The 14,433-nt window shown below is 34.7% G+C and overlaps 1 protein-coding gene across 1 annotated transcript; it reads right to left on the bottom strand.

The window, feature by feature from the left end:
• Window positions 1-971: 971 nt before the first annotated feature.
• Window positions 972-14,195, bottom strand: LOC123523938 (CXXC motif containing zinc binding protein-like). Its single transcript, XM_045301711.2, has 7 exons — window positions 14,131-14,195; window positions 10,375-10,458; window positions 7,434-7,490; window positions 6,916-6,997; window positions 5,313-5,422; window positions 1,960-2,025; window positions 972-1,278 (listed from the first exon to the last, which is right to left on the bottom strand). The coding sequence occupies exons 1-7, from the start codon at window positions 14,131-14,133 to the stop codon at window positions 1,198-1,200; spliced, it is 483 nt and encodes a 160-aa protein (XP_045157646.2). The 5' UTR covers window positions 14,134-14,195; the 3' UTR covers window positions 972-1,197.
• Window positions 14,196-14,433: the final 238 nt, after the last annotated feature.

Consider the following 14,433-nt stretch of genomic DNA (forward strand, 5'->3'; position numbering starts at 1 on the left):
GTCATCTTGAGATGACCTCATGTGGCAAGTACATAACTCAAAATTTTATTTTTTTAGGTGGGGGTTGTGTGTGGATGGGGGGGGGGGGGCAAAATTACACATATGCCCCTTTTTTCTTAGAATTTGAGGTTAAAGTTTTGCATAAAAGCAGGTTTCTCAAAACCTACTCAGCCAAATACTTTTGAACATTACGCACTTCAACATCAGGAGGTGACCTCACACTGTCAGGTACATAACTCTAGCTTATATCTTGTCAAAATTAGTGCACCTTTTAAGCATAAAATTTTGTGACAGTTTTGCATATAAGCATGTTTCCCAGGAATATAACTTCACAAAATGTTTTCAGATTTTCTACACGTCTTTGGCATCATTAGACAACCTCATATGGCAAGTCCCATAACTCTGGCTTACATTTTGGCAAAATTATGCCTCTTTCAACATAGAAAATCTTGCTAAAGTTTTTGTAAATAAGACTGTGTTAAGTGGAAAGACTTCAAATAGTTCAACCCACTGTCATCAGATAGCTGTTGCTTTTTAATTAGTTTCTTCACTGGTAAAAATGTGTGTGAAATTTTATAATAGCGAAAATACAAAAACGTTAAAATAAACTATGGAATGCGTTCTACTTAAACTGAATATTTAAACATACTGATACAATACAAGTATTTGGTTTAGTAAATATTCCCAGACACAACACATGCTTTTGAGTTATACAAATAATATCTCTAACGAAACAAGATTTTGCAGTTTGTGTTTAATGACATTTTACAACAAATTCTAATTTTTGTGATCATGTTTGAGGCTCCTATATATTCCACTAAACTTCATTTTCTGGTTTAGAAGTTTTCCTTAAAATATAGCCAGATTCTCTGTGTGTAATTCTTCCATATGTCTCAAACAGTTTTAAATACAAAAAATGTTGACATTGCTTAAATGAATGTGTTAAATACAAAATAATATATAAGACTAAATTATTTCCAAAAAGTTTACTCTGTTCCATTCTTCTAATACATGAATTACAGTAATATTATGACTGAAATAAAAACATATATAAAATGCATGACAACATTCAAACCTTTTGAAGGCAAAATGTGTATGTGTCATTGAAATAAATTTATTGAATGGCACAGTTTACATGTTCATGTTGTATAAATGTTAGTATAATTTAAGACCATGATAGCAGTAAAATATAGCACTTTATTTAACTTTTACAAATTTATGTTCAATTTCAGTAATGCTAACTGGTTCTCCTTTCTTCTCATCATATTCATTCCAGTCCTGAAATCAAACAAGAAATACACAAAAGTGAGCTATTTATCTTGCACTATCCTGAAACTAAAATTACTAACAGTCTCCTGGAAAAGTGGCCAACATGGGTTTAAATAAGCTTAAATACACATCCAATCTTACAATTTTGCCACTGGTGAATATCTAAATCAGCTGCATATTCAGTGAGTGAAGTGACCAGAAAATGTTTCATACCTATAGCTTTTAACTGCATATTAAAAACTGTATGCCAGACAAATTTCAGTGAGCCCCTGGTGATTCACTAGCACATCAATAGTCAGTATCATTAATAACATGGAGAGCGGTATTTCTATGCCTAATGTAAATTTTCTACCGTATTGCTAGCACATGCTCCTTTTTATGATTAAAGCTTCCTTCACATGCCATAATTCGATATAACTAATGGCGATATTACTATGAAATTCAAAGTTTAATTCATATGATTTCAAATTCTTTTTGCTTGCTCTGGCAGCAAACCATGCTTAATATCTCCTCACAGATCTTGTCATAATAACCTTACAAAAAGTTTCAGCCCATCCCCAACCCAACCCAAAATCCTGGATCTGCCCCTCAGCTGTAAACTGTGCTCCGTAACAATCACTCAAAGACATGTGTTGATATACACAGACTAATACTATGTAACTGTTATTGACCTATAGACTGTATGCTTACCCCTTCTGTTAATGAAACTTCAGGAAATGGAGTACGAGTCTCTTCTCCTTCAGCAGTAAAACCAACCTGTACAAATACAGTATAAAGTTCTAGACATAAAGATAACAGAAATGCTACTAGGATTCTGCAGTAATAGTCTCTTCAAAATCATAATTTCTCTTTATTTTTCATCAATTAAAACATTTTTTTTTTTAAACAAAAATTATGACACAGCACAAGATTGATGGATGAAGCTGTGATGTTATGTAATAGTTATAGTATGTGTGAGAGTGTGTTACCAGGATATATCAGAGCTAGGGGTACATCGAGGGTATTTTTCTCTGCACATATCGTCGAGGCCGGTAGGCAGAGACAGATATGTGAAGAGAAAAATAACGAGATGTATCCCTAGCTCTGATATATCCTGGTAACACACGAGCATTACATACTATAACTGTTTTATCGCATAGTTTATCATTAAAATTTAAATATTATTTTCATTTAAATTTGTTTATTATTATTTTTACTATTTTGATTCCCTTTCTGCGCCTCGCTGACTGAAACACTAAAACTTCTGTTTTAGAAAATGTGTTCCCCAGATAAAAGTACCCAACAAATTTCTGCATTGTTTTTAAATCTTTGCATTTCATTGGCCAGACATATTGTAAAACTTGTTGTTTTGTTTGTAAAAAAAATCAAAGAAAAAGAAACATTTGAGAAATCTCAGAATTTCATATATTTCATGTATTTCTGAATTTGGCAATAACTATCAAGTTTTTGAAATATTCTAGTTTATTTATTCTTTTACTTTATAAACGTAGGTGTTTGTGACAATTCTTTCTCTGTGAACTGTAAACTGGAGCTAAAATCATCTTTTCTTTGAAAGGAAAAAATTATACTCCCTTGATACGACCTCAATAGAGAAAAAGTGTTCCGATATATATCAGAACAGTTTTACTGTGCTGATATATATCGGAACACTTTTTTTCTTATGAAACTCCATAGAGATTTCCGTGTTGATATATATTGCAACAGTTTTGTAAGATATCAGCACAGTTTTGTAGTAATAATGTGTGTTACTATGTATAACATGCTGCAAAGATCAAAGGAAAATTGCCGCACTATGCGATGATTTGCAATACAATAACTGTTTGTACGTCAAAATTATTATGTCATAATGCCAAATGTCACAGCGGCATGCTGGAAAAGAAAACCATATGAAACAGGGATGTATTTAGTGGATGTCGTTGAAGATGTAGAAAATTATTATTATTCTTGATATCTTGTTAGAATCAAAACAATTTATCATCATTGTCATTCAGATGCACATTATTATTATATCACTCAGACAAAATTATTTAACAAATAATCAAGGCCCTAGAATGGTTTGTCATCCGATTTATCATGATTAAGAGTTCAAATGTGCTGGAACTGAACCATGCGACAGCGCTCGTTGTTAAATACCTAAGCATCTGAACGATGAACTGTGATCAATCGGATGACAAACCACAAGAAGACCTTAATTGTTTTCATTCTTATAAGTTCAATGAAGTAATTTGATAAATCTATCCAGGCAGTAATGAACTGGATGTCATGTGGCAATTTTATGTCATAACTGACATCATAATGCTCTTTTACTGCTCCACACGTCAACCGTTGTTTGTTGAAGGCAGAATATACAGAGCTTGACCTTCTTCTTTGTTTAACTGGCAATCAAATTAAGTCATGACAGTATGTTTGGTAAATATTTTTATTACTTAAACATATATGTGCGTATGACAGGTACTCTCAAAACTGGAGATATAAACTGCAGCTAAGCTGTTAAAATTTGGGTATGAATACATGTGTGTGTTAAAAATGTGTAGAGGCCAGAGGACTCAAAGCTTATTTTAACACAACTATGTGTTGCGTTTCATATCCAAATGTAATGCAAAAACAAAATTTTAATTAAGATCACTAATGGGAGAACAAAGACTTAGTTGTTCTTGTACATGCTAAAGGAAAGGTCTTTGACATTTGTGACATGCATTGAATTTGTCCATCTTGATGTCAAATGTCAGGCAATGTGGTAGATTGTTCAGTTTTGAGCAATAATCCAATGTCACTAAAATAATCCTTTAAATTGCAAGATGATGTAGTATGACATGGATATACTGTATCTGCTTGCAGCTCTTGTAATATATGTTCATTGTTCCGAAAGTCCCAGTATGATATTACATACATAGAAACTTAGAACTTTCACCAAATTTTTTAAGAAAGGGTGATGATTTATACTAAACTCAACAAAGTCTTATCTGAGTTTTTCAGTTGGTTTCATACTTGTAAAGCATTGTGTGAAGTTTTATTCCAATATATATAGTTGTTCCTGAGATATAGCTTGATAGTTGGACATAAAACTTTATCTAAACTTTCCAAGCTGAAAAGGGGCACACTTAAGATCAACAAGAAGTTATCTAACTTGGTTATTCAATACTGTGAAATCCTTTTTATTCGCGTAGGATGAATTTTCGCGTATTTCGCACTACGACCGATGCGCTAATTTAAGACCGCGCTATTATTGTTTTTTAATTATATTTTTTCATTACTAAAATTGAAAATGCGCGAATTAAAGCCCGCGCGCAACAGTCCTTTTTCACATTTGCGCAAAATTTCATGTCAGCGAATTTAAATGATTTCACAGTAAGTACAATGACGACTGTGAAGCCATGGGTAAAGTTTTGATAAAATACATGTACATGCAAAAGGTTACTGAGATTTAACCTTGCAACCAAGTCTTTGACCAAAGTGTGATACTGATGCCCATGTGGGTAGAATAGCTCCCATTAATCTTCAAATTGTCAAGCTAAAAACCGTTTAAGTGTAGAGCTAGAAAACTTGTTTTAAGTGTATTTATGTACATGTTTCTCTTTCTTGAATTATTTTTCAATAAAACATACAATAATTTATGATTCATTTCACCCCCCAAGTGCAGTAAGGTGCCAGTGAACATTATATTGATTTGATACAATGAGTTTATTAGGTGATATTCTATCACTATATATCAGTAATCTACTGAAAAGCATGAACACAAGATGTCACTTTTGATTAAAATAATGCATCCTTTTCAAAGCTTTCTTTCAGCTTCACTTCCTATTTCTCAAACTTGGTGAAAAATCAGTGGGTTTCTACTTCTCTAACTCACCCTTACTGAAAAATGAATGGGTGTCTAATTCTCTAACTGACCCTTGGTGGAATATTAATGGTTTCTTATTTCCCTGATTCCAATTTCTCTAACTTACCCTTTGAATGAGTTCCTCTTTCTTTCCCTAACTTATTCTTGGTGAAAAATCAACTGGTTCCTACTTTTCTAACTTACTTCTCTAACTCTAACTTACCCTTGGTGAAAAGTCTGTGGGTTCAACTCCTCTACAATCAAAAACAACCATTGTTTTAAACTGATTGGAGTTGTCAGCATTATAAGCCGCAATGGTATCACGCAATATATCTGAAATACAGAAAATAATATTCTCTAAAATTTACAAATTGCAATTACTTGAAATATTCATAGCGCAAAACATTAATTATAAGCTATGTGTAACTGCATCATAACATTTTTCTGCTTAAAACACCTAGTATTGTAAGGATCCACATTCCATTCAGGAATCATTTTAAATAATGTGCTTTCAGCAGTGAATAGAGTTTTGCAGAGGTACAGCTCTGACATGTTTGGCTCAGGGGAGCTAAATCAGTCAAATTTTATTGGTTCATCCAAGTTATCTTGTCATTTACTCAAAACCTAAGACAAACCCATAAATCGTAGCTAATTAGTTTTCATTTACCTTTTGTGTTTAAGAAGGTTCAACAGAGGGAAAAGTTGTGCAAACGAGGGGTCCAACTCCTTGCCTGAATTTTACAGGTTCAAATCCCAAGTAAAACTTGACCAGTGTCTTAATAATCACTGTTCAAATATTGGTCAAAAATCCTACAGGCAGCTTTCATGCAAAGTTTAACAGAGAATTTTAAGCAGAATCAATGTAAAACAACTAGCGTTAAACTAAACTAATCAGATTTTACTTAATCTGAATATGTGCTCTCTACTAGGTATTATAGTTGTCCGCGGTATTCTCGCGTCATTGGTAATTTCGCGTTATTTCCGTTTTGCACGGAAGCGCCACCTTGACGTTGTTTACAAACAACCTACTTTCATTTTCAGTTCAAATCTTAATCATTTCATCCAGAATGCATAGAATTTTGGTGAATTTAGCTTTCAAAATAGTTGAAGTACTTAAATTTATATCCAATTAAACCAAATCCTGTATTTTTCACTTGTTAACATCGTTTTCGCCAATGTTTTGTTTATGTCGTCTGTTATAAATAGGCCCGATTCGTACAAACGACTATCCCGCAATGCCCCGATTCCCTTTAATTCCCGCCTTGGTACCATAATTTCCGAAACAGACTGGATTTAGTGGTCGCATACAAAGGTTCAATGGTCAGAATTCTGAGAAAGGACAGCTCTTTCAGGTGTACACGCTGTCAAAATGAGTAAATTGTTAAGTACTGGGTGTGGAACATTTCGCATAATTTTACCAATATCGTTATAATTAAACTGTTGTTTTTACAAACAGACACAGAAGTCCTTACTGTATCGGAATTAAACAAATATCGTGGTAGGGAACCTAACAATAATTCTACAACTACAACAACAACATCTTTAACGCGAAAATACGAAGGACATACAAAATCAAAATGGTAGAAAATGTACATGTTGACACGTGATTGTCGGGAGTATTTTAATTATATTTTGTGTCAAAACTTGTACGTTTTGATAGATAATGAATTATTTTAAATTATTTATTAAACAAAATAACTGTTATATTTTTATTTGCTTGCTTACTGTTTTTAAAGTCACTAGTACCGCGAGAATATAGGGGAACAGCCTATATAATTATATGTTCAGAGAAATTGTTTAGAAAACTCAGTACACTCACATCTTACCTATAGAATTTTCCCTGGCACAGAGTTTACATTTCACCACCATACTGGCATGTCCCCGTCCACCCTTCAGTGGTGCATTCTCCTAGAAAATTTACATATAAAGACAATCAATCTCTGAACAGACACTATAACTGGCGGAGATTGTCATTTTCTGCAGATCTACTATGCATTAAAACTACTTTTTGCAGTGGATTCGCCCGCGTATAAATGGGAGAAAAATCATGTATTAACAAGGCCATACATATGCTGTTAATGAATTTTTATTTTTGAAATGCTGTGTCAGTGTCAGTGCCAGTCTCGGTCACCAACAATCTGGTTTTATGACAAAAAGATTCTGCCATGCACATGATATAAGAGAATCTAAACTTTAATTACATTTAACATACTATCTGTACAATCAACATTGTGAGTTTCTGTAAAGTTTAACCATTTCAACAGTGCTACTAGTCCAAATTTAACCTATTTCAAACATAAATAGGGTAAGACTCAACATCTTCATATGACACTTTGTTACCTACCGTCAACGTCAAGTATTCAAACTTTGTTGTCTCCTCACCACAGTTGAGACACTTTAACTGAAAAATATTATAAACAACTGTCATTATACAGTGGAACCTCCCTAATCTGAACCCCTCTAATCCGAAAACCTTTCTAAACTGAACAAATTATTTGGTCCCATTTTTTCTTATTCATTCTCTATTGTAAAAATACCCTTGTAATCCGGAACCTCTCTACTCTGAAAACCGAACAAACTTTTGCGATTTTTATATCTAATAACATTAAAATCTACCCTTCTATGTATATGTATAATCTGAATAAAAGAATCTTAAGGTTAACAAGAGCACCGCCTTGCAGATGCTGACGCTCATCTGATTTTTTTTGTGTAATAGAAATATTGTCCTACCCATGATTTTCTAAGTCTAAAAAGGGCCATCATTCTTGCAAAAAGCAGGATAGAGTTATGTTTCTTGATGTACAGTGTCCATTTATGATGGTGAAAAACTGTTGCAAGTTTTAAAGCAATAGCTTTAATAGTTTACGAGAAAAGTTGACTTAAACATAATACTCAACCAAGAAAATGATTTTCTAAGTCCAAAAGGGGCAATAATTATTGCAAAAAGCAGGATTGAGTTATGTTGCTTGCTGTACAGGGTCAGCTTATGATGGTGAACAAGTGTTGCAAGTTTCAAAGCAATAGCTTTGATAGTTTAAGAGAAAAAGTTGACCTAAACATAAAACTTAACCAAGAAATCTGATATTTTCTAAGTCAAAAAGGGGCCATAAATCTTGCAAAAAGCAGGACGGAGTTATGTTTCTTGCTATACAGGGTCAACTTATGATGGTAAACAAGTGTTGCAAGTTTTAAAGCAATAGCTTTGATAGTTTAGGATAAAAGCTGACCTAAACATAAAACTTAACCAAGAAAACTGATTTTCTAAGTCCAAAAGGGGCTATAAATCTTGCAAAAAGCAAGATGGAGTTATGATTCTTGACGTACAGGGTCTGCTTATGATGGTGAACAAGTATTCCAAGTTTCAAAGCAATAGCTTTGATAGTTTAGGAGAAAAGTTGACCTAAACATAAAACTTAACCAAGAAATCTGATATTTTCTAAGTACAAAAGGGGCCATAAATCTTGCAAAAAGCAAGATGGAGTTATGTTTCTTGCTATACAGGGTCAGCTTATGATGGTGAACAAGTATTCCAAGTTTCAAAGCAATAGCTTTGATAGTTTAGGAGAAAAGCTGACCTAAACATAAAACTTAACCAGGCAACGCCGACGCAGACGCCGACGCCGACAACCGCTCAAGTGATGACAATAACTCATCATTTTTTTTCAAAAAATCAGATGAGCTAAAAACTGCTCACATGATGTCAGTATCAGGGTGGACACCATACACACAGAGAAAACGTCTTGATACAGGTAACATTTTGCCGAATATTATCCTCATTACTTGACGGATTTTGATAAAATAAAGTGTGTCAAAGATAGTAAAATGAGTGTTTTCCCCCACACAAAGCATCTGCCACCAGTTCTCAGAACTTTTCTCAAACACTTCGCCCTTGGAACTGATTTTCATGGACTAACTGTGTAGATAAGTACATGTACACACTTTTGCAGTTGGGTGAAGTGTGAGAGAAAAGTACTGAGAACTGATTGCAGATGTTTAGTGTGGAGGAAAGTATACATTTTTCTGTCTTCAGCACTTTTTGTCTTATGAAAATCCGTCAAGTTATAAGGAAAATATAGACCTATAAAATTCTACCTGAATTGGGACATTTTCTCTATGTACACAATATCCAAACGTCATGTGGTTTGACCACCCGGAGTATGAAGTTTTCAACATTTGGTTAGTTTATATATACCAGTGTACTTTACTTTAATGTTCACTTGACTTGGAATGAAAATAGATTACTGTGAAATCATTCTTATTCGCATAGGATGAATTTTCGCGTATTTCACGCTAGAACCGATGCGCGAATTTAAGACCGCGCTAATATTATTTTTTAATTCTATTTTTTCATTTATAAATTAAAAATGCGCGAATTAAAGCCCGCGCGAAACAGTCTTTTTTCATGTTTGCGCGAAATTTCATGCCAGCGAATTTTAATGATTTCACAGTAAGTTCCAGATATAAGAATAACTACAATTAGGCAAAAATAAAAAATAAATAAAATTGATATTTCTTCACTATACAGTGTTTAGACACATTAACTTACCATTTGCAGCTGACATCAAACTTGCAGCTACAACCTTGCAAACTGGAACTGTTATTTTACAACCCATTCATAAGCACCTCCTTTCAGACAACTATTTTTTCAATTCACTGAATACAGGGTGCTTCCCTCATAAACACTAGAGATTGGCTTTGGGCAAATGGAACTTGCTATAGTACTTGTCTGCAGGTGACGTGTGATTTTGAACAGAAATATAATAAAGTCAATGAAAACAGTGCAGAAGTGGAGCCAGAGTGCCTCCACAACTAAAATGAACTTAATTTATTGTTCACTACTCTAATACTGTCCCATTTTTTACAGTTCTGCATTATGATCCCACATACCATTTTTACTGGATTTAAAAATAGACACTGTACATAAAAAAACACTTTTCCTTAGAGAATCGCAGGGCTGGTACAAACTGCAGCAAGAAAAGTATAAATTCTAAGACAACTAGCTTTCAAACAATTCGTCAAGCTCTGAAATGTGATATAGCATACGCAAAATTGCAAGACACTGGACCATTATCACTTTAACATTCATTATGCTGGACATGATTGATTCTGCCTTTGCGACCGGTGCAGATAATGATCAGCCTGTATCTTTCTGGTCTGCACCACTTTTAGCAGTTAACTGTACTGTCCAAATTGAAAGATGGACAAGTTTATTACAGAAATTTAGCAGGATAAGTGTTAATTAGAGTTGTCTCAATTCTAGTCAAGGATGTGTGTTAATTACTTACTTTAATATACCATCTGAAATCCTCCCCTTCTGGTTTCAGATTTGTCAGATTCTCAAGGTTTGCCTTGAACTGTAAGGCTATTTTCTGAAATACAAAGAATAAGCAAATCACAAGAGTTGCTTGTATATCACATAAACCCACCACACCCACAAGATGGCTTATCATAGGTAAATGAGTTTGTATTTTTTAAAGTCTCAAGTTTTCTGTGACCTTGGCCTTTGACCTACTGACATAAAATCAGTAGAAGTTATCTGCTATTAACCAAAGGTCATCTGTGTAGTGTCACTCCTGTTAGTCAGAGCTTTCTTCAGTAATTGATAAGAAACTATGTTATGCCCTTTGACCAGTGACCTTGAACTTTGACATGCTGACACCTAAAACAATGTGGATCATTTACTATTCACAGGCAAACATCTTAACACTTGAGTCGTTTGACAAGCTTTCTCCAGTTATTCATCAGAAGCAATTTCAGTCTTGAGGTCACTGTGACATTGATCTTTGAATTACTGACCCCAGCAACAATAGTTTGACAACCTAGGCCCAAGCATTCTCAAATTATTCATCTGAAACCATTTTGAGTCTTGACGCAATGTGGCCTCTAGATCTGACCTGCTGATTTCTCAAACACATATCTACAGTCTACGGCAATCTGAGATCTACTGACCACAGGCAATCTGACATCCTACATCTACAGATCAAAGGCAGTCTGACATCTAAATTCTATAAATCACAGGTAATCTGACATCTACAGATCAAAAGCAATCTGATGCTACACACTAAGTTTGATGAATGCTCATCAAGTTTTCCATGAGAAGAAGCCATTTAAAAACAAGCGGACCATGATGGTCCTGAATCGCTCACCCGTCCCCACGTGACCCAGTTTTGAACTGAGTATGACATCGCTTTTTTCCTATTATTTGTCATAGTGACCTAGTTTCTGAGCTCATGTGACCCAGTTTTGAATCTGACCTAGATATCATCAAGATAAAAATTCTGACCAATTTTCATGAAGATCCATTGAAAAATATGGCCTTTAGAGAGGTCACGAGGTTTTTCTATTATTTGACCTAATGACCTAGTTTTTGAAAGCATGTGACCCAGTTTTAAAGTTGACCTAGATATCATCAAGGTGAACATTCTCACCAATCAAAGTTTCATGAAGATCTCATGAAAAATTATGGCCTCTAGAGAGGTCAAAAGGTTTTTTTATTATTTGACCTACTGACAAGGTTTTTGACTGCACGTGACCCAGTTTCGAACTTGACCTAGATATCATCAAGATGAACATTCTGACTAACATTCATGAAGATCCATTGAAAAGTATGGCCTCTAAGAGAGGTCACAAGGTTTTTCCATTTTTAGACCTACTGACCTAGTTTTGAAAGGCACGTGACCCAGTTTCGAACTTGACCTAGATATCATCAAGATGAACATTCAGACCAATTTTCATACACATCCCATGAAAAATATGGCCTCTAGAGAGATCACCATGTTTTTTCATTATTTGACCTATGACCTAGTTTTCGACCGCACCTGACCCAGTTTCAAACTTGACCTAGATATCACCAAGTTGAACATTCTGACCAATTTTCATGAAGATCCATTGAAAAGTATGGTCTCTAGAGAGGTCACAAGGTTTTTCTATTTTTAGACCTACTGACCTAGTTTTTGACCGCAGTTGACCCAGTTTCAAAACTGATCTGGATATCATCAAGATGGACATTCTGACCAAATTTCATACAGGTCCCATGAAAAATATGGCCTCTAAAGAGGTCACAAGGTTTTTTTATTATTTGATCTACTGACCTAGTTTTTGACCACACTTGACCCAGTTTCGAACTTGACCTAGATATCATCAAGATGAACATTCTGGCTAATTTTCATGAAGATCCATTGAAAAGTATGGTCTCTAGAGAGGTCACAAGGTTTTTCTATTTTTAGACCTATTGACCTAGTTTTGAAACGCACTTGACCCAGTTTCGAACTTGATCTAGATATCATCAAGATGAATATTCAGACCAACTTTCATACAGATCCCGTGAAAAATATGGCCTCTAAAGAGGTCACAAGGTTTATTTATTATTTGACCTACTGACGTAGTTTTTGACCACACGTGACCCAGTTCCAAACTTGACCTAGATATCATCAAGATGAAAATTCTGACTAACTTTCATGAAGATCAATTCAAAAGTATGGCCTCTAGAAAGGTCACAAGGTTTTCCTATTTTTAGACCTACTGACCTAGTTTTGGACCGCATGTGACCCAGTTTCGAACTTGACCAAGATATCATCAAGATGAACTTCATAAAGGTCCCATCAAAAATGTGACCTCTAGGCAGGTCACAAGCAGAAGTTTACGCACGGACGACGGACGCTGCGCGATCACAAAAGCTCACCTTGTCACTTTGTGACATGTGAGCTAAAAAAGTTATTTTCTTTTTGATTTTTTTTCTTTTTTGGTTGTGTTTAACGTCTCACCGAAACAATTATAGGTCATATGGCGACTTTACAGCTTTGATGGTGGAGGAAGACCCCAGGTGCCCCTCCGTGCATTATTTCATCACGAGCGGGCACCTTCCATAAGCCAGCTGGATGGCTTCCTCACATGAAGAATTCAACGCCCTGAGTGAGGCTCGAACCCACATCGATGAGGGGCAAGTGATTTGAAGTCAGCGACCTTACCCACTCGGAGCTTATTTTCTATTATTAGCTCTAGCAGCCCCTGAAAGGGGTCAAGAGTTGCACTTGAAATTTGGGAGAAGACTTTAAATAATATAATGATGTAATAGACCAAGTTTGATGAAGATCCATCCAGCAGAATTTGTTTAAAAGTGTTTCTATTTTTAGCTCTAGCAGACCTTAAAAGGGATCAAGCTAAACCATTTGAACAACCTGAGCTGGAACCTTGCTAGGATGCTACAGACCAAGTTTGGGATAATTCTGACCAGTAGTTTCAAAGGTGAAGATGTTTATGTAAATTGTGGATAATGGATGCCAGACTATCCACATATATATTGATAACTCAGCATGAACCTTTGATTCAAGTGTGCTAAAACATAGAATGTAACAAGCAGATATGAAGAGATTAGTTTTAGAAATCAATCGATTTCTTTAACAACTCTAAAACAGTTATCAGAGCTAATGAAGCATTCAGATACTTCTAGCTAATAATGCGAAGATTTAAGCAGGTCTCAGAAAAGACACAAATCAGCTATATAACTAAATATAGCTAGAATTAGCAATAAAACCAACCAAACCAATGTAAATATTGCTCAAAACAATTAGCAATTCGTGCAAAATGGTCTTTATAACAGTTATTTACTTATTATAAGCTGAAAGACAATTTACACTACTAAAGTCAAGATCTTTTAATATACAAAGGAAGTATCTAGCCGTCCGGCAACCAGACGCCTAGCCTCCTGATGGACACTTCCTTCAATAAATGCTTTATTGTAAGTTTAGATGAAACTCACTAGAGACTATATAGTTGGGTTCATATCCTCTGTTAAAACAGGTGCTTCAACTGCTTGTATACAAACAATCAGGATATTATGAATTTATCCGAAATAAAGAACGTCCAGATACAGTGATAGAAAGGTTATGCTTCTACTTGCTTTTACACAAATTATACAACATTGACAACTATGTATTTGTATTGCATTCATAAAACTGATAAAAATTATTAGAAAACGTGATAAACAAACTGTAATTATTAAAGAAAATCACTAAACAAACAACTCATGCTAAACGTCATACCATTGTTGTTGTTGTTGTTGTTGCAGTTTACTGCTTAGACTGTATCACTGTCTTTTTACCCCAACGATGTATAGAGATGTAGTCTAACTAATCTGACGCGATCCTAGGAAATATTGAGTTATTTTTCTTATGAGCAATATCTCCACTCGCGTCTAACACTCAAAAGACCAAAATAGTGGAGGAAATTTCCGATTCTGCAAGTTTCACAACCTTCTTAAGAAATGTAGAGATAACTTTCTGATATCTTAAAATATTATTTTTTTCTTTATTGCCGTACGGTCTGAGGGTCACTCCCTGAAAATA

This window comes from Mercenaria mercenaria, chromosome 3 (assembly GCF_021730395.1).
Source record: "Mercenaria mercenaria strain notata chromosome 3, MADL_Memer_1, whole genome shotgun sequence".
NCBI classification, from domain to species: domain Eukaryota; kingdom Metazoa; phylum Mollusca; class Bivalvia; order Venerida; family Veneridae; genus Mercenaria; species Mercenaria mercenaria.